The sequence below is a fragment of the Rhinopithecus roxellana genome, chromosome 15 (assembly GCF_007565055.1).
Source record: "Rhinopithecus roxellana isolate Shanxi Qingling chromosome 15, ASM756505v1, whole genome shotgun sequence".
In the NCBI taxonomy this organism is placed as follows: Eukaryota; Metazoa; Chordata; class Mammalia; order Primates; family Cercopithecidae; genus Rhinopithecus; species Rhinopithecus roxellana.
Window position 1 is genome coordinate 122,234,506 of NC_044563.1, and position 20,383 is coordinate 122,254,888.

The 20,383-nt window shown below is 35.1% G+C and overlaps 1 protein-coding gene across 3 annotated transcripts in view; it reads left to right on the plus strand.

Annotated features, from left to right (window-relative positions):
* Positions 1-20,383, plus strand: part of GRIA4 (glutamate ionotropic receptor AMPA type subunit 4) — a 386,992-nt gene that overhangs the window by 325,473 nt on the left and 41,136 nt on the right. For all 3 annotated transcript variants that reach the window (XM_030918824.1, XM_030918822.1, XM_030918823.1), the window contains exons 12-14: positions 869-1,239; positions 3,188-3,386; positions 10,428-10,675. In XM_030918824.1, the coding sequence (XP_030774684.1) occupies positions 869-1,239; positions 3,188-3,386; positions 10,428-10,675 (818 nt within the window). The remainder of the gene's footprint in view (positions 1-868; positions 1,240-3,187; positions 3,387-10,427; positions 10,676-20,383) is intronic.

Genomic DNA, 20,383 nt, shown 5'->3' on the forward strand with positions numbered 1-20,383 from the left:
GCCACAGAATCCCTTAATAAATGCTCACTATTACCTTATTAAGGCTTCCAATAAATAATCACAATAACATTATGAGGTAAACAGGGAAAAAGTATCCTCATTTTACAGCTATAGAAACAAGCTCAGAAAAATTGCTCAAAATCACAGAACTCTGAAAATGGAGGCTAGTGCCTTATGATTATATCTGAGAAATGAATCTACTGTTTTTCAAAATCTTTTTTTAATGAAGGTGGAGATATCAAAATATGTGAATAGCAAGAAATAAATGCCAATTTCCAGATTTTTGTGTGTGTGCTGAATTGGAAAATATCGTCAAACAACGCATTTTCTTTTATCATACAAGCACAGGCTTTATGATCTGTTTTCTCATAGCTGGAAAGGAATAAAAAAGAAAAGACTGTTTGAAATTTGCAAGTCATAATATTAAGGGATGGCCAAGTAATGAATCAGTGGCAATGCTCCAAATGAAACAGAAAAGGCTGCAACATAGCAGCGTTCCTGGCCAGGAAATTCACAAATTCAGCCATATGGAAAGACTGTCAAGTCTCCTCTGCAGTGTCCCAGATCCTTAAAGACTAATACAGTAATTTGAGTTCAACTTATTTTTGCTTATCCACTCTTTTTCTGTTTTCTATCCTTTTATCTAATTACTGGAACCTATAAAAATGTTTTGTGCAACTTAAGTAATATCTTATGAAAAATTTACTATTTATTTTCATATCTATCACTAGTCTTACTCATTTTTGGCACTCCAAAAATAAATGTAGAATAAATGCATGACTGGTTAGCTTTAAATGGATCATTCCAATGCTAATTGCTTCATGAAATTCATTAACCTATGTGTCTCCATGTGTTTTTTCTCTTATAGAAAGCAGAGATTGCTATTGCCCCTCTGACAATCACTTTGGTACGAGAGGAGGTCATTGACTTTTCTAAACCCTTCATGAGTTTGGGCATATCTATCATGATCAAAAAGCCTCAGAAATCCAAACCAGGAGTGTTTTCCTTCTTGGATCCTCTGGCCTATGAGATTTGGATGTGCATAGTCTTTGCCTACATTGGTGTCAGCGTGGTCTTATTCCTAGTTAGTAGATTTAGTCCATATGAGTGGCACACAGAAGAGCCAGAGGATGGAAAGGAAGGACCCAGCGACCAGCCTCCCAATGAGTTTGGCATCTTTAACAGCCTCTGGTTTTCCCTGGGTGCTTTTATGCAGCAAGGATGTGACATTTCACCCAGGTTAGTTTCACATCTCTTAAGTTCTTCACCAATTTCCCAGTAATTCTAAATGTTGTGCAGATTATCTCTCTACATGTTCTTTTCCTGAAGACAGAGGACTATTTGAAACACAGAAACGACTTGCAATTCCCAAATAGCAGTTTCTTCCAAGTTAGTGCAAAATGTGGATATATCATAAACATTAACTTTCTCAATAGCAAAGAAACTATGCAATCCATCAGAACTCTCAAAAATCATTTAGTATTAATATTTCATTCACTAGTTTGACAAACAGAAACTGAAACCTAAATTGTGGAATAGGAATTCATTTCCGTCTTGTTTCCTTTTAAAAAACAAACACTCTTGCTATTATTGCAATTTTTTCCTATTATTGTTGTTGTTGCTCATTTTCAGAAATTAATGTTGGACTTAATTCTCATCTCACATAGCTTAAGGGAGATACCTGGAACCTAAGTCAACATAGTAGGTACCAGATATACATTGTTTTATATAGCAATGAATAAATTAGCTAAGCAATAGGCAAAAAGCCAACCATGCAAACACTATGCTAGTTTTATGGAAATGTTTTTCACTATCTGTGGAGTCATGGCTCCCTTCCTTTGAATACCAATAAGATATAATTTAACCATTATATTCACCAAAAATGCAACCTTCTTTTGCAAGAAAAAATACCTTATTTTTCTCATAAAGTAGCTGAAGGTGTGAAAAGTACTTGCTTTAATTGTTGACTATATATTAGCTTCACAAATATGTAGATTTCTTCCTTTTTAGAAATGTATGCTTTCTCAAAAAGGAGACATTTGGGGCACAATGCAATTTGTGTTTCTTAAGACCTAGGAAAATTATAAATATGCTTAAATTCCAGTAACATAGGAATCTGACTCGAAAACTTTCAATTAATGAACTAAAAAGAAATCAAAGTAAATCAAGTAATGGTTTTTAAAAGCCAGGAGTAAGCAAATACTAAGTTAAACCCATTAGGTGTCTCTTTTATAATAACAAGTAGTATAATAAGGGAGTATTTTAACTTTGTAAATGCCATGAAAAATATGAAATCATTCTTCAAGTTTTAAAACAAATGTTTTAAAACAATTTGCCACAGGAATTTTAAGTAGTTTGATGGTTACGATAAGTGAGTTCAATGATGAACATTCTCTGAATTTTTTTACTCACCCCCTTCTCACATTTGCTGTGCACTCACTCTCACCCACACATCCTTGATACCAGAGAAAGAGTGAAGAGAGAAAATCGTATATCAGTGTGTAAAGATGCTTTGAGACATGGTTCAACCTCCACTTAGCTCAGGAGTGGACTATCAAGCAAACAAACAAAAAAATCCTCAACTATGGTCACTTCAAGACCAATTCTAGACCCTCATCTCACCTTGGCCTAAGTTCCATCATCCTGGCAGGGCTCTGACTGAAGGTAAAAACAAGTTCTCTCCTTTAGTCTCAGAAAGGTATCTACCAACTTGCATCAAATCTAAGACCCCAGTCACTGTTCATATATATTGCTACTCTATGTACCACAAAGAGAGAAATAATGCTGCCAATTAAACCATGATACTATGTTTTATCTCATCAACCATAGGCTGCATCCTAATTTCAGAGATGCTAAGAGATGAGGGCAGGAGAGTATTAATGAATTCAACTAAGTATTCCCCTTATGCAGCTGAAGAAAAGCTATTAAGTTTTAAATTTCTGCCATATTCTTTAAACAATAAAAAGGAAATGGTTGTCATATTTTCAGTGGCATTTATATATTAAATACGCCATAGAAGATATCAGATTATACAGAAATCTAGAATCATTCTTGAGTAGACTCTCAGAAAATAAAACAATACTTGCAATCATGATTTTTAAATGTGCATGGTGAATTGATGGTATTTCTTTTCTTTCTCTATGTTGGTTAGAGAAAGGAAAATGTGCATTATTTTATCCATGTTTAGATCCCTCTCAGGTCGAATTGTTGGAGGTGTTTGGTGGTTCTTTACACTCATCATTATATCATCTTATACTGCTAACCTCGCTGCTTTCCTGACGGTTGAGCGAATGGTCTCTCCCATAGAAAGTGCAGAAGACCTAGCCAAACAAACAGAAATTGCCTATGGAACACTGGATTCAGGGTCAACAAAAGAATTCTTCAGAGTAAGTTAAGGGAAAAACTAACAATGAAATGTTTATCATTTTGAAATTCAGGCAATTTTTACAACAATTATATCATGGGCTTTAGCTATCATAAGGTTTACAAACACAATGGTAATAGCTACGTTTAAGGCTAGTACTTCTAACTGGATTTTATAATCACTTTAATTTGCAGAAGATAATTGACTTAGTCATATTGCAAGAGGAACACTCTCTAGGGAGTAGTAACAATGAAAAGGTAATTAAAACAATTTTATAACATAATTTATCCAAAACATTCCAATGTTGATAATGCTATGATAATATTGGATCTGGTAAAACTGCATTTATGTATGATTTTGGGCTGATAGCATAAAAATGAAAACTTGACTTTTGAAGAATACATTCAACTTGCTGCATTTGAAACACAAAACCTTAATTGCAGATTATACTACTTATATGAGTTATATTATTCTATAATCTATTCTGTAACAATGAACTTCACAGCAACATATTTGCTTTCTCACAAGGTAATAACAGCAAGAACTTTTCCATTCTAGGCACCTCTCTAGGACATTGTATGGCATTTAGTTTGTGCTGATTTCTCTGCTTTGCAGATAAACATTTTCCAATTGATACAACTGCATTACATATATGGATACCTGTATAATTGCATTATATATATGGATGTAATTGCATTGTGTGTCCCTTTGACCTTCCATCAGAACAATAGAGGGTTTTTTTAGGTTTTTTTAGTGTTTGTTCCATTATGGGGATGAATGTTTTTTATCAAAAAACCCTTTTTCTACTCATTTTAAATCCAGAGCTATAAACTTGGTAATGTCTGATAACAGATAGGCATTCATTTTGTGACTTCAAAACCCCAAAATTAAAAAGTTGCCAGAGTGACATTTTTATGAATATTGAACTAGGTAAAAATGAACACATTTTATATTTATGTCAATTGTTTAAACACTAGAATATGTAATAGCACAGAAGACAAAGCATATATTTTATTACTTTCTAAGCTTTTGTGTGAAAGTAATAATAGTTCTTTGTTCCTGCCTACATACAGCCCTTGAGAGATTACATTTCCATTTTAAATGTATTTATTTATAATCTTCTCACTCACTTCGGCTTAACAATCATAAACAACAAAATGTGCTACTCCTTAGACCAGCTTTAACTTTTGTATACTTGAATTTCTCTAAGATATTTATCCTTTTTAAAGAAAATTGATTATAGTATCCTAATATACTTTAGATATTTACATAATATCATAGCAAGAGCAAATCACTCAAAAACTCAAACCCATCCTTGGGCATTGTTTAGAAAAGAAACCAGACAATGAACAATGTACTTGTCAACAATTTGGAGTATTATTATATATAATCTAAAATGTATAAGTTAATTACAAAACACTTATAGATTTTCTTAAAACTGTAAGTAACATTCATGACAGTAGATTTGATTAACAATAATCTATGGATAAAGTTAATTAAACAAACTTTTTTTAACTTACCTAGCACATCCCTATTTCTACAGCTTAATAATAGAAACATTACTACTCTAATGTATTTTAGCATAATTTCAGTACCGTGCTGTCAGTTTATAACTGCCCCCATCCATAAGTAAGCAGGTAAAATTTAATGATTTCACCTAAAAATCACTATGTATATGCATCAAAATAAAATACAAGTTTGTGCTATCATTTGCACTGTACCGAAAATTGATGACTGTCATTTAAATAAAGACATTATTTGCAGGCTCATCATTCTGCCTTGAGTGATAAAGGGAAGAAGAAATGCTATACTGATTCCCTGAAAATATTTCAAACGTAACTCACTGTAAAGCTCTTTAGCATTAAGCACACTGAAAATGTTCATTTCTAATCTTTATAAAGTTAAAAATGCTTAAATTCAAAGAACTGGTGAGGTAGATAAGAGAATATATTAAGAGAAATATAAGAATGGGGAAACCTGCTTCCTAGATTTATAGAGTCTTCCATACAAACTGTGCAAGCACCATTCCTTGTTTCCTTTCTCTCCAATCCAACTTCAGTTTTTAAATTGGAAGATTTTTATAATATAGGTATCTATTGTTGCAGAACATTCTGAACTCTAATGGGTCAAGAAAATAATTTCCCCTGGCAGCACGCTTTCAGGAAAGCATAAATTTGGGTTCTTTGATAAAAATCTCATTCATTTCTTACCCTGTTTGCCTCCCTCCTCTCCCATACATGTTGACCTGGTTTAAATAAACCATTTGTCTGATGGGCTGAGGAAACCAGAACGTGAAGTGTATTTTTGTACCTGTCAAAATCATTTTCTCATAGGAACACATTAATGGTACATCTATCAGCTCCACTAGGCTGCCTCAGGCAATGACCTATACTCAGTGCTTCAGAAAAATGTAGCAGTTATAATCAACTGAAAAAAGAATTAAGCCACAGGGGAAAACTACATCTGAATTCAACTGTTGCCTTGGTTTTGCCCCATTATGAGACTTTATATGCTTCATGTTTTGTGTGCCATGGTAAGCCTAAACATAGAGGCATTTACAGAGTCTGTACTTGTCACTTAATGCCAGCCTTGCTGTTTTGGTACTTTCACATTACTACACATCTGACTTAAACACAGTGATTTTCATTTCAATGCAGTTTTATCCTGTGCCTGTCTCAGTCATCAGTGAAATCGTGAATGCATAAATGATGTGCATTACTCTCTCAGGATTTATAATATTACCAAATAATGCATTGATGAGCTCTCACTAGAACATCAATCTTGCCAAGTAAGCTACTAGAAGGGGGAAATAATTCACCAGATAGATAGCAATGTAAACATTAACTATAATACATGACATTTGTACATAGTTTCTATTAGAAGCAGAAATGGTGGGATACTTAATTTAGGGACAATTAAAAGGATAGCACATTTTTTAAATTACAAGAATTGTTTTAAGCAATAAAGCAGTGCTTTAGATCAGATAGTTCCCCATGCTTTGAGTTTCACAATAAAGATGAAATAAATCGATCTGATATTAATTTTCTTTTCTTTTTTTTTTTTTTTTTTTTTGAGACGGAGTCTTGCTCTGTCGCCCGGGCTGGAGTGCAGTGGCCGGATCTCAGCTCACTGCAAGCTCCGCCTCCCGGGTTCACGCCATTCTCCTGCCTCAGCCTCCCAAGTAGCTGGGACTACAGGCGCCCGCCACCTCGCCAGGCTAATTTTTTTTTTGTATTTTTAGTAGAGACGGGGTTTCACCATGTTAGCCAGGATGGTCTCGATCTCCTGACCTCGTGATCCGCCCTTCTCGGCCTCCCAACGTGCTGGGATTACAGGCTTGAGCCACCGCGCCCGGCCTAATTTTCTAATTTCAAAAAATAATGACTTCCATCTTTTCATTTCCCACACCCCAGTCTTTAAGCATACACTACAGTTGAAGCTTTTAGGGACTTAAATGTTCCTTTATCATTGTACCTGATACAGTGACACTTGATACAGAGACCTACTGAGCTTGCTGGATCTGCAGAAATTTTCTTCATTTTAGCCTGTCTCATCAAATTTATAAATATTTGCTTGCCCTCACTCAGCAATAACTCTCTTGCAGTCACAGATAAGGCACAGGGATATTACTTCCAGTCCTACGCCTCTCGATTCCCCCTCGTCCCTTTGTCCTATGTATATGATCTTATCAGAATCAGATTTTCTAAACATAAGTGTGGTGACAAACCAGGCTAATTTCTTTTTTCAAAAACCCACTTTTATCTTTCCATTTTATCTATATTTTTTCATTTTTATTGTACCTAAACCCTCTTATATTTAGCATAGTTACTCTGTGGATTACTCTTTCTTCCAGATTTTAAAGAGATTAGTTCAACTTATTTTGCATTTAAGGCATACATAATTCAATGTATTCAAACAAATGCAGCAGTAATTTTCCACATATTAATATATAGAAATGGACTATTAAAAATATCAATGACCAAAAGGTACTGTATTCTTTTTAAAAAGATTTATTTGCTTTAATACTATGCTACATTCTATAGTTAAGTGATCTCTACAAATACCAAATCCTAAAAACACACGTTTTTCATTTTGCTATGTTAGTTTTGTTTAACTGTCCTATTCTTTTAATAAGCTACTTATTTGTAACTGGAAAATTGCCAAGTAATTAGCATGTTTTTCATATTCTTAATTCCATAAAATAGTTCAATTAAAGCAATATTCACACTGATTTTATTTCTTCTGTTTTCAATGTAGTGTACATAGTAAAGTATACAACATATGTGAAGCTCTATACCTTTTTGGGTGAAACTCTCAAGTCAAGATTTAAATATATTTAAAAAGTAGTTACGTGTTTAAAGGAGGTTTACCAGAAGTTCTCTAAAAATTAAACTTATCAATATAGATATTGAGGGACAATCTGTATCAAGTGATTCAGAGAGGTAATATTTTTCAGAACTTGTAAAATGAAAGAGTTTGTTCTCTGGAACAGAACTCTATTTTTAGAGATGGGATGAATGAAGCATGGCAACATGGCATTCCTAGTGGATTCTATACTTGAGGGTTTGGAATCCGAGTACTCATCTGTCCTGGAAGGACATATAATCATTGCAGTTTTCTAATATGAGGATTCTGTTGCCAGAAGTAATTTGTCATTGCCTAAATACACACACACACACACACACCAATCTTTATATCACGAGATATTTTTTCAAGTGTTAATAGCATAAAAACATTACAAAAAATACTAAAAGATGTCAATTTCCCACCTTGATATTTATCAACATTTGAACATAAGTTACCGGCCAGGTGCGATGGCTCATGCCTGTAATCCTAGCACTTTGGAAGGCCGAGGCGGTGGATTACCTGAGCTCAGGAGTTCGAGACCAGCCTGGCCAACATGGTGAAACCCTGTCTCTACTAAAAAATACAAAAATTAGCTGGGTGTGGTGGTGGGTGCCTGTAATCACAGGTACTTGGGAGACTGAGACAGGAGAATTGCTTGAACCTGGGAGGCAGAGGTTGCAGTGAGCCAAGATCATGCCACTGCACTCCAGTCTGGGTGACAGAGCGAGACTCCATCTGTCCACTCAAAAAAAAAATGAATATAGTTACCATAAAATATCTTTTTCTTTGGTGTTCAAGTATACAAATCAGTGATTGTGTGGTTTATTAGTTAGGTTTATTGATTACTTATTTCCGAACTTATGAAATCAAAAATTTGAATCGCACTTTTATTCATTTCTTTCTTTGTCTGCCTGAATAATTTGTCTTTGCCCAGGTATTGAAGTTATATGTTGATTAGTAAAGAACTGCCTCTTGTTGAATTCTATATTTTGGTAAACAAAGGAAGCTCAATGTAAATAAATGTACACACTACTCAGCATTGAGCCTCACACAAAGACATAAGTCTGAATGAGGTCTTCATTTTTTCTTTTTTTTTTTTTTGGATTCAGATACAAAATTGCAGCCCCTTGTTATTGAAAACAAATGCAGTTGCACCAGACAAGATTCAGGCTTTTTTTTTTTTTTTTTTTTCAGATGGAGGCTCACTGCAACCTCTGCCTCCCAGGTCTGAGCAATTCTCGTGCCTCAGCCCTGTTAGTAGCTGGGACTACAGGCATGTGATGCCATGCCCAGCTAATTTTTGTATTTTTAGTAGACACAGGGTTTCACCATGTTGGCCAGGCTGGTCCTGAACTCCTGATCTCATATATTGAACTTTATGATCAGGTGATCTACCTGCCTCAAGCTCGCAAAATGCTGGGATTACAGTCTGAACCATGGCACCTGGCCAAGGCTTTTCTATCTTATTAAACATATCTTTTGGAGACATTTGAGTTCACTTAGATATATTCTCACATTAAAAATGTATGTGTGAATGAAAAATTTAATGCAAATGTAGATAACAAGAAAAAGGACCTGGGTAAATTAAGTAGTGGAGAGTAACGTATTAATAGATAGAGCTCAAGTAGACAGAAGTAATTTACAAATATAAATAAGTTTCTTGGCTGGAGTCAAGGGGATTAGAATGACCAACTCCCTAAAACGCAAAATTGGAAAATAGGAATCACTTCTCTTTGAAGTTCAATATATGTTGTATTTGAAAATTTTTTCATAAACAGTCTAAAAATGTTTCAATCAACCTAGAGTTTGATTCTTGTGTTAGGGATATTTGATTTATAAGCTATACCAGATTTTGCCTCTTTCTTTGGTGTTCAATTACTGACTTGATATGGACTGTATTTTTGTATATTTCTTACTAGAATCATGTATACTAAAATTTGGGGGCATGAAAAAAGAAAAAATAAAATAACAGTCAGACATGGTGGCTCACACCTGTAATCTCAGCACTTTAGGAGGCTGAGGCAGTAGGAGTGCTTGAGGTCAAGAGTTTGAGACCAGCCTGGGCAACATAACGAGACCCCATCTTAAAAAAATTTTTTTTAATCATCTGGACATGGTGGCATGCACCTGTAGTCCCAGCTACTCAGGAGGCTTGAGCCCAAGAGTTGTAGGTTACAGTGAGCTATGATCATGTCACTGCACTCCAGTCTAGACAACACAGCAAGACCCTGTCTCTAAAAAAACACTTAAAAAAAAAATAAAACAACAACCCTCCTTGTTTGTTATAACTAAAATACAGTATTAAAAGGAATTTTACAAACTTGAAGTAAAATCTTAGCTTTTTTAAAGTTTACCACGAATGTGATATAAAATATGATTTTAAACGATGAAGTCTCTTCATCGCAGTCTACATTGAAAAAAACAGTAATAGATCACTATTTAAGCAGTTGAGTGTGGTAACTGTTATGGCAAGAGGTTTGGGCTTCTTCAGATACGACTTTTAAATGTCTATCATTTCCATGATTTCCTTAAACAGTGTTAAAAGGCAGTTTTCCAATTTGAAAAGAGTAATATTACTATTATGTTACTCTATGGCAAATGGGAGTTAGAGAGCAATGGAAAGATACAAAAACGCTTTATTCTTATCTTGGTTCAGTGAATATTAACATGTTGTTCCCTTCTTTCCTATATTTAATTTTATTTTAATTTCCTCCAGAGATCAAAAATAGCAGTGTATGAAAAGATGTGGACCTACATGCGATCAGCAGAGCCATCAGTGTTCACTAGGACTACAGCTGAGGGAGTAGCTCGTGTCCGCAAATCCAAGGGCAAATTTGCCTTTCTCCTGGAGTCCACTATGAATGAATACATTGAGCAGCGAAAGCCATGTGACACGATGAAAGTGGGAGGAAATCTGGATTCCAAAGGCTATGGAGTAGCAACGCCCAAGGGTTCCTCATTAAGGTGGGTGGAATAGTATAACAATATAACATGTGTTGTTATAGTATTCCACCTTCCCTGATGTGCCTGAGAGAATTATTTTGTTTTGTGTGTGAACATGGTATGTTTGTTTGTTTGTTTTCTTTTTCTCCATTTCATATATTTTGGTCAACAATCAGGTAATTTTTTTTAATTTTGGGATAATTAATCCTCGTTCACATATATCTTTGAAGGCCATATAAAAACCAAACTGGTTGAACACTAGCTGCTTCCAGTGGGCCTAAGGCATGGGTAGCATATGCTTCTTTATATCTCATCAAATTTTTTTGGCCACCAGTATCTACACTATCATCATGTCAGTGGTAATTCTACATTTTATCATTTTTTTTTTAATTATGCCTGGCCACTAGTCTCTGAGTAAGAAGAAATTAACCTCTTTCCAGCAAACCACTTTTTTTTCCATTTCAATATTTTATTTATTATGACATCTTTCTATTTTAGATTATCTTGAGGTTGTTTTCATGCTAAGTTTGAAATCACATCTATTTATAAAAGCAATCATAGAGGAAAAAATGAGCTCTGGTTTTATAGTGCTTACTCAAGTCACACTCCTGCCTATTTTAAAGGGAGTGTGGTGTAAGTAAGATCTGTAAAATTAGACCCAATGGCATTCCAAAAATGCTTACAGATAGACCCCTGAAATGAGCAAACCATTACACGTGTGGATTAAGTGAGACTTTCATTCTTATGGAAATATTGGTTAAATCTGCCCTTTTCATCCTTTTGGTCCTGGACATAGAAAATTCACATGTTTATGTCCAGGAGGCAGAATTTCCTCTTTTCCTTAAGCAATAAAGGCTGCTGTTGAATTAATGGGGCTGGATCCCATCAAAAGCGATGATCGACAAATTACTCTGGTCTCAGTGCTGCTTAGGAGAAATATATACAAAGCACAGATTCAAGAGGAAATCAGGATCTTTGCCAAAGGACTTAACCAAGAACCTGATCTTAAAAAGTGATGCCTCTGGTAAGCCATTGAAAAGTGAAGGTAATGAGACCTGCACTGCTGCCTAGTACAAATGAAAGCAATATAAATATTATAACTGTTTTCATTGGTTTCAAAAGGGTAACTGCAATGTGCTTTGATATGTGTGTTGGGTTGGGAAGGGTTGAGAGAGATATAAGAAACAAACATCAGTAATGGAAAAGGTTGTGTTAAAGCAATATATTGTGTTTGCAAGCAACACTGTAATAATTAGTGAGGGGTTTTATGGTATGTTACAAGGTGAGGGGTTTTATGGTATGTTACAAAAGTGCAATATTAAAAGAGATAAAACAAAACTAGCCAGTAAAGACAAATATGGTTATGGACTGGAAATTTTGAAGTCAGGCTTCATGTATGGAACATACATTCCATATGAAACTGAAGAAATGTGCAGGGAGAAAGCCAAACAAATAAATTATCCGTAATATATTCTACCCAAAAACAATTTCAACCATTCAGAAACTTAAACTGGCATCAGGTTGTTTCATCTTTGAGGGTTTGTTTTGTATGATGCAATATGAAGAATATGTAATTTCAATGAGGCCAAGTAGTAAAGAAATCTCTGTTGAAGGCATGGTTTTGAGAGCACCTTAGCGTAAATAATTTTTTAAAAATAGGAGGGGAGAATGCAATGGTGGTTGATATGTAGATCAGTGTTCAGACTATTGATTACATTCACTGGTTGTCTCTCTTGCACTTAATTAATTCTCTGTGGATATAGCTGCCTTGTCCTCTGTCTTGTGTCTACTGATAAAGTCAAGCTTCAGGGACTGAATTTGGCCTTCAGTGACGGGTTCGCCTGACTCCCATTAATGGCAAGAGAGTTCCCTCTTAAATGTGCCACTTTGTCAAATCCACACTACAGGGATTGTTTGGGGAAAAGCTGAAGGGCTTCATCTGTCCAGAACTGTATAATAATCACCCATTGGCTTCCCCCTCTTTTCCTGTCCTTCCCTGGACCTTGTTAATGAGGCAATTGTTAAATTAAGCTTCCTGGATGGAGAGTTTGTTTATGCACTTTGTTTTATATATGCCACAATTTCCTGAGCAAGCTGGCTCCTGCATGCCAAAACCACAGTCATTTTGTCCTGCCTTTGAGAACACTGGAAGGGCACTGAAGGCTGACCAGCATGCACCTCACCCCACCTCCTCTCTGTCTCATCCTGAGCCATCTAAGCGGGAGACTCATCAGGCTTAAATTCTCATTCTTATCCGACTAGGATTCTTCTGTTTCAAATGAGACAAACTAATGCAGAGATGGACTAATAGTCATCTTCTGTATAAATGATTTAGTTTGTAGAAGCAAATTCAAAATAATTGTATTCATCAGAGCAAGGTCAAGAGGACATACATGTATCAAATTCTTTGAAACCTTTCTGTCTTATTCAGTTCCGTAGAGACTTAAGTCTGTTTTCCTATACAATCTATCTTTTTAAAATCAGGTCTTTAGGTTAATAGTTCTGGATGTAGTGAGACTTTTGTATTGCATTGTCATTAACAATGGCTTTCTCACAAACTCTGCTATTCAGATTCATTAGGCAACGTGAGACTTTAAGCAAAAGAAAACAGTAATCTGTCCTATTTACATTTAAAAAGAGAATGCAGATAAATGACTAGTAATGTTCCATTGGTCTAGGGAGTTTTAAATTTCCAGGTCTTGCTGTTTAAAGTGCTTCAGAAAAAAATGTCACAGAAAAGAGGAGAGAGTTTGATGTATAATCAGAATTGAAAATTGGGACCTGGGTCTTTAATGCAGACTTTAAAACAAATGCAATAAGGATCATTGCAAAGAGTAGATCTGTAACTGGACTGAAAAATATCACAGCACTGATGACTAGCACCTGTCTTTACAGTAGAGAATGATTTACAGAGCTCTTTACTGTTCCAAGACTTTATTTCAGACTAGTGTTTGCTGGACATAAAGCAATTAAGTTTAAAACCATTGATCTATCACTTACTAATAACAATGGCCAGAAATTGTTGGTTTATTGTATTTTGATACAGATTCTCCAATTCTCAAGTGACAGAACAATGCCAGGTACACTGATCTGGAATCTTTTTTTCACATGCACAGTACAATTTATACTTCTATCAGTGCCATGGTTTTCTTTCTCCTCCCTTTCCCAGTCCCCTTGGCAATCCAAAACAATTGTGAAAATCTTTCTCTGGTTGAGAAATGTCCAAAGGTTGTTTTAAAATATACACTTTCGATGGCACTGCAATGGAATGTAAAGTTTAGAAGAAAGAGGAAGTACATTTATTTTGACTCTACTCTCAATACTATCAACACTATCAATTTTAATATACAAATTGATTATAGTATAGACATCTACTATACTATAGTATTTACGGCACAACAAAGTTGCATACATTACTGTCAAAATACTATCAACTTTGCCACGGTATCCATACTAACTGGTTACTAGACTATTGATTTTACTTTGTAATAAATAAACCTGTTAAAGGTTCTTTCAAGTGAACCATCATTCAGTTGATATGGATTTACTATTAAGTAGCTGTTAGATAAGAATATCCCTTTTAAAGATATTCCTAGTGTCTGCTGTCTGTAAATACCTCCAGACAACAAAGCGGTGGGTCATATCTGAACACTTCCTCTGGACCTTAGAACGATTTGTATACTTGACCCTAATGTTTGAAGCCAAGTTAAAAACTCTAGTCACCTATACTTTTATTATTCAACAGTGGTCATTCCCATTCAGACTTTGCCTCCTCTAAAGATGTTTGTGGAACTGTGTCTAAAGTAAAACAAATGTTCTGTCACTGAAAAAAAAAAAAGGGATGCTTTAAAGGAAAGCAGTTCCAATAGAACTTGTATCAGGGAGGGGTGAGACCTGGAAAAAATGAGGCCCAGTTGTACTTGGCAATGCCAAGTTGCAGGAACCCATGGCAACCGGAACCCATCCATTGAAACCAAGCACATCACACTTAGGTTACAACAGGAAACTCAGAGCCCCACAGCAATAGCACAGCAGGGGGAGGAAGTACTCAGCATGAGAATTAGAATACCACATCTCTCATTGGACTTTTCCTTTCAGCATTGAACAAAACTACTGGCCTCATAAGACACTTGGCCTTAGCCTAGATCTACATTGGAATGAGTAGAGTTCTATGTAGGTCAAATTATGTTTCTTCCACTTTGGAGAATTTGCTAGGGCAGGTGTATTAAACTTAGTATGAAAATTCATGTGTGAAAAATGTATCCTAAGGAGCAACTTTCACATATAAAATTTGTGGGATATATACTTTAGTTCAGGAGTACTTAGAAGGTTTATGAAGTACTTAGAAGGTTTAGGAAAAAGGAGTTTGCTGGATATGTTATGTGAGAATATTATTTTAGTCTTTTTTTGGTATTAGAAACAAGTCAACTGTTAGTATTAAAGTAGATACTAGAAAAACTTAAGTGTACAGAAGTCTAAAGCTGAGTACTGAGTATATTTGGCCTCAAATGAAGAAACTTTTAACATGCCTTGTGAAAATGAGTTGCAGTGGGTTGGTACACAAATACATTTTTTTTATTTTAACTATTATGAAAAGAGATATATATTTGCTTATGAATACCCTTCATTTTTAGTGCCATATTTAAAGATGCTATAGATAACTTATTTTTTCTAATCCCATTATATGTTGAGATACAGTCTGTCAGGCTAAGGAGTAGACAAACACACACAACAAAAATCATTTGCATCTCTCAACATATACACACACACAAACACACACAAATCTTTTCTGAGATATGCTTAAAAGAACTACCTAGTTTGCTATTAAATATACTGCTATTGTGTGTACCAAGTATTTTGCATTTACAAACTAAGACATCACATGGTGAAGGTATCAATGCTACTTGTGTCCCAGGGAAAAATCATTGCACAGTAGAATCTATATACTTCATTCCTCTCTTTCCAGATGTTCACTACACTAGGAAAAATGAAACTTACCAGGGCCATTTTAAGTTCTAAATTTTTTCATTTAAATCCTTCCTATTTAATTAAAAGATAACTAAAATTACAACTCCTCATAAAGAAGGAAACAAAGGTTGCCTTTTTTCTAAATTTCTTTAAGACTCACAAGGCATTATACATGTTTGTGATTCTTCCTATTAGTTTTTAAAAAATGCTAAAATGATTTGCCCTCAATCTTTTGACAGTTAATTCAACAAATGACTCCTGAGTGGGGTCCAACCGATAATTTATCAGGTATGTTTTAAGTTGTTCATTCTTGAGGTACTTTATAGCAGCCTGAGTAGGCAACACCAAATTGAAAAGTTTCTATATTCAAGGGTTAGCCTTTTGCTCTCCTTACCACTACACTTAGAAGTTGTATTTTAGTAAGTTTCCTGAGAAAATGAGTAATTTATGGCCATTTTAGTTTCTACCACTTCAAAAGGGATCAAATTTGACAAGATGAACCTGCTACCAAAATGTTTGGCAGTTTACTTATGAAGTTTGATGAGAAAGCGAAGGCTAGCTCTCAATTCCGACAATTCTAAAAGCCAGAATTGCAATCTGTTGTTCTTGAGCCCCACACAATTGTCTCACAGACAAAGCCTATGAATATAAAGATGATAGCATATTCAGATCAAAGGTAAAGCATTAATGTATGCATAGGGTTAGCGTGTGAAGCGGAACGCTTGCTCACCCTTAGAAGTAACCAAAGTAGATATGAATGCATGAAGCTTCCGTGCTATTCCCTTTCTGTTGAATTGGCCTTGATTTCCTCACTCTAAGCATTCTCTGGACCCATATTTAAATTCATCAAGAAAGAGATTGTTTTGTTTCTGCTGTGCATACAATAGATTCTGACCATGGCAGCAAAGCCACTCTTCAGCCCTGTCTATACTAAATTATTAAAGAAAATATGTCAGATTAGTTACTCTCCACTATAGGATCTCAGGTTATAGGATCATGGCTTCTATAAAGTGGCTTACATTCAGTTCACGAGTGGTTCTCAATTTATCTTCAGAACGGCAGCAGAAGTCAAGTGACATATTTATATTGTTGTTGTTGTTCACACATCATTTGTGTTGGGTTCTATTCTCTAGATTGATGTTCCTAAAGGAAAGAGTGCCAGGAAGAAGGCACCCTAGGTGGCCTCAGCACAGGCTGAGCAGAGGGAGGAACCGTTACCTTCTTCTGAGAGACCTTAACTCTTACATTAACTCTTACAACTCTGAACAGTCCAAGAAGGGAAGCATTATAATCACACTGCAGTGGATTCCTCCCCTTATGATCCCAGGGCCCTGTTAGCTGAGAGCCTGGTGGTAGAGTACGGAGGGACTGAAGAATAGAGGAAGGGGCCAGGTACAGTGGCTTACCCTTGTAATCCCAGCACTTCGGGAGGCCGAGAAGGGTGGATCAGTTAAGGTCAGGAGTTCAAGACCAGCTTGGGCAACATGGTGAAACCCTGACTCTACAAAAAATACAAAAATTAGCCAGGCGTGGTGGCACACCTGTAGTCCCAGCTACTCAGGAGGCTGAGGCAGGAAAATCACTTGAATCCAGGAGGTGGAGGTTGCAGTGAGCTGAGATCGCGCCACTACACTCCAGCTTGGGCAACACAAGATCACGCCACTGTACTCCAGCCTAAGCAACAGAGCAAGACCCCATCTCAAAAAAATAAAAATAAAAAATAGAGGGAGGAAATGGCTCTTTATATTTGCAATAGGTAGACATGTGGAGAATATTTTAGACAAACACATGCAGGCACACAACACAGAGCTTTAGAGAGAGTTATGGTAATCAGGTTTACCATAAAAATCCAAAATGCCTATAATACAATACTAAAAATAGCTCACTTTATTGTGGATATATAATCTACCTTTCAGTGAAGAATTCTATATGATGCTGCTTTAATGCAGTTTTATGCTAATGATAAACATTTACTTAGTACATCACAGTAAATAATGGTTTTCTACAAAACTGAAAATGTACTCCTTTGTTTCAGCACAGCATATGGGAAAGCACTCATCCACAACTTTAGGTGTCATTAGCTTCCTTTTGTCTCTAAAGATAGCAACAATCACTATGGGGCTAGTTTACGATTCTCATTTAATAAAAAAAAAAAGATAAAATAGTTTGGCAGTCATTTAGAATGAGCTGGAGAATAGCAATGACTCTGGTTTAGAATTATATTCCATTTTAATTTCACTAAAAATTAAAAACTGTAGCTCATTTATTTTAATGTTTGTTCCTCTCCAAAATAATCATTTAACTCTGTTTCTAAATGAAATAACATACATCTGAGATATTTGACACAAATATACAGTATCATACACCACCTGACAACATCTGAATTGAAAATGCCATTCAGGTCTTCAAAAAATCTAACCCTAGTCCTGAGCCTTCTCAGAAACAGGCATTAAGTTGGTTATGAGAAGATTTTGTAAATAATTTTTACATTCACAGAAGTTAGAAATATTGTGAAAATATTGTTTATCCTCCCTAGCATCCAAAAAGTCTCTTTTTATGATTGAATGTGGTTTCTTTTAAATGGACAAATTTCATATTTATGAAAATCTAAAAATATTTGTTAACAGATGTCCACAGAATGAAATATACTTTGAAAAAGTTTGCGAAGCCATTTTAATACATACCTTTAACATCACACAATTCAAAAACAAAGAAAATTTAAAGGTACAACAACATCCCTAGTATCTAACTCCACCTTTCAACATACACAATACTGAAGTGTTAGAGAAAACTATCATTTTAAATACCATCAACCACACAAAGTCATATTATATCCTGTTGAAGTAAACTAGATTTTACTGAGCTTTCTTTATTTTTTTTTTTAATTCTGGGATACTCAATGAAGAAGTTGACCCACAGATAAATTTTTACAGAAATATTAAAAATTCAATCAGTTTTCTTTAAGTGCTAAATATTTGGGAGTTAGCCAGAATAAGAATTCAATTGCAGTCAATCAAACAAATGTGACACAAACAGCTTCCCACTTTCAAAGGCAATATGAGAGTATATCGCCCCCTTTCTATTGTTGCTTCCCTACACAGAGGCCTATATAAAAACTGGCAAAAGCTACCAACAGGGCCTCTGCTATTGTAGAAGAGTGATTGTTTTGTATTTGGTCCTGATAGATATGCGGCTTCTGAATATTTCTTTTTGAAATAGTAACAGGCCAAAATCCTATTAGTAACTAAGAAAAGACATCATGAGTCCTAGTCCCTAAATTCTCATCTTTTCAGACATTTGCAACTAGAACCACACACACAAAAAAAAAAAAATCATAAAAGCATTATCAGCAAGTATAGCTATTTTGCATTGCTAGTGCCTTTAGCATAAAAAGTAAATTTTTTTTCTGAAAAAGTATGAGTAAATTTAAAATGAAACCATGTATCGAGAGTCCTAAGACAGTCCCCTAACCTTTGGCTTATATTTGAAGCTAGTCAGAGGTAAATAGAATTGAATAGGATCCAGGAAAAGTTGACTTCATATTGTATAGGATCCAGGAAAAGTTGACTTCACATTGTCTCCCAGAGGAAAAAGGGCATAGGACTAAAAAAAAAAAAAGAGTTGCTTTCTACTAAGTGATACAGTAATAATATTGTATAAGCCATAGAATTAGTTAAATATGTCATTTAATTTTCTTTCCAAATTGTCCACTTTTAAAAGATTATGCTTAAATTTAGCTCATATAAACACCAAAAATTACAAAGCAGCATATTTAAGTGAAACAATAATAGTACAGTTCAGCATTATAGTTTTTGAACCACTTCCACATACACATATATTTTCACTTGCTGTGTTAAACCCTCTTATGATGTCATTTTATTATAGAGGAAGGCACTGTATAATAGACTTACGTGACTTGCCCACAGTCCTACAGCTAAGACTAGAAATGAGATCTTCTGACAATCTCCGGTGCTCTTAGGAGAAAAGAACAAAAAAGGACATTTTAGTATAAACATAGATTCACTCTGAAAACTTACTAAACGGTTTTTTGTGACGCTTTCATGCTGCAGTTTTAGCAACACATAAATTCAAGGCATAGTGAAAATATCCACACAGAGCTCAACTTCCATAAATTTTAGCTTATTTTAAAAACCAGATAAACTCTTGAGTTGAAAAAATTATGTACCTTTCAGGTCAACATAAAAATTTTACAATTAAAACTGCTTCCCAAAAATGTGGGGAAATTGGCTTATGATCCCTGACATCCGACTTGTTCAAGTAAAAGTAGAGGAGATTTTCACATCTCTTGGACAGGAAACAATGATGTGACATCTCTATTTCCTTCCCACTTTGAGAGTCTGAAATTCTGAGTATTACCCTAGGTCCTCTTAAGGAAAACAACAAAATTCTCATACCTCTTTGAAGTTGCAGACACTTAATAAGACTGAGAAAAAATTCACTCTCAGAACTTCTATAAAAGTTCAGCTGTTTTGGAATTTAAGTAAGTCACTTCTTCAGTAAATAGCTGCTTTTATTGCAGCCTGTCTTCGTTGTGAAATGGAAAACTACTTAAGGAAAGCACTCCTCCGTAAGAACCAACATAGCTAGAAATAAATGCAGGTCTTATATGCCTGTTAAAACAGACATTGAAAATTGTATGCTGACTTCAAATGTTTGGCACGGTACAAATCTGACAAAATTCATTGGATTATATAAAAGGGGGAATAAAACAGCAAAAGTGAAGCACAGGCCTATAAAAGA